This window comes from Nestor notabilis, unplaced genomic scaffold, assembly GCF_000696875.1.
Source record: "Nestor notabilis isolate BGI_N333 unplaced genomic scaffold, ASM69687v1 scaffold25706, whole genome shotgun sequence".
Classification (NCBI taxonomy): domain Eukaryota; kingdom Metazoa; phylum Chordata; class Aves; order Psittaciformes; family Psittacidae; genus Nestor; species Nestor notabilis.
Genome location: NW_009933673.1, coordinates 380 through 579, shown reverse-complemented (window position 1 = coordinate 579; position 200 = coordinate 380). Strand labels below are relative to the sequence as shown.

At 48.0% G+C, this 200-nt stretch overlaps 1 protein-coding gene across 1 annotated transcript in view; it reads left to right on the top strand.

Moving 5' to 3' along the window:
- The window catches only part of G6PD (glucose-6-phosphate dehydrogenase), a 1,352-nt gene extending 1,324 nt beyond the window's left edge, over positions 1–28 (top strand). Inside the window, exon 5 of the mRNA XM_010017000.1 lies at positions 18–28. Coding sequence (XP_010015302.1) covers positions 18–28 — 11 coding nt within the window. The remainder of the gene's footprint in view (positions 1–17) is intronic.
- Positions 29–200: the final 172 nt, after the last annotated feature.

Here is a 200-nt window from a genome sequence, read left to right as displayed (position 1 = left end):
ATGGTGGCCATGGGCAGGGGCACGATGATGACCATTATTACCATAACAATGACCATGATGATGACGACCACAACCATCATGACCATAATGCTGACCATTGTTATGATGCTCATGATGATAACGGTGATGACAATAACCGTAGCGATCATGACCATGCCCATGACCACGGTGACGATGACCGTGATGATGGCCATGACCAC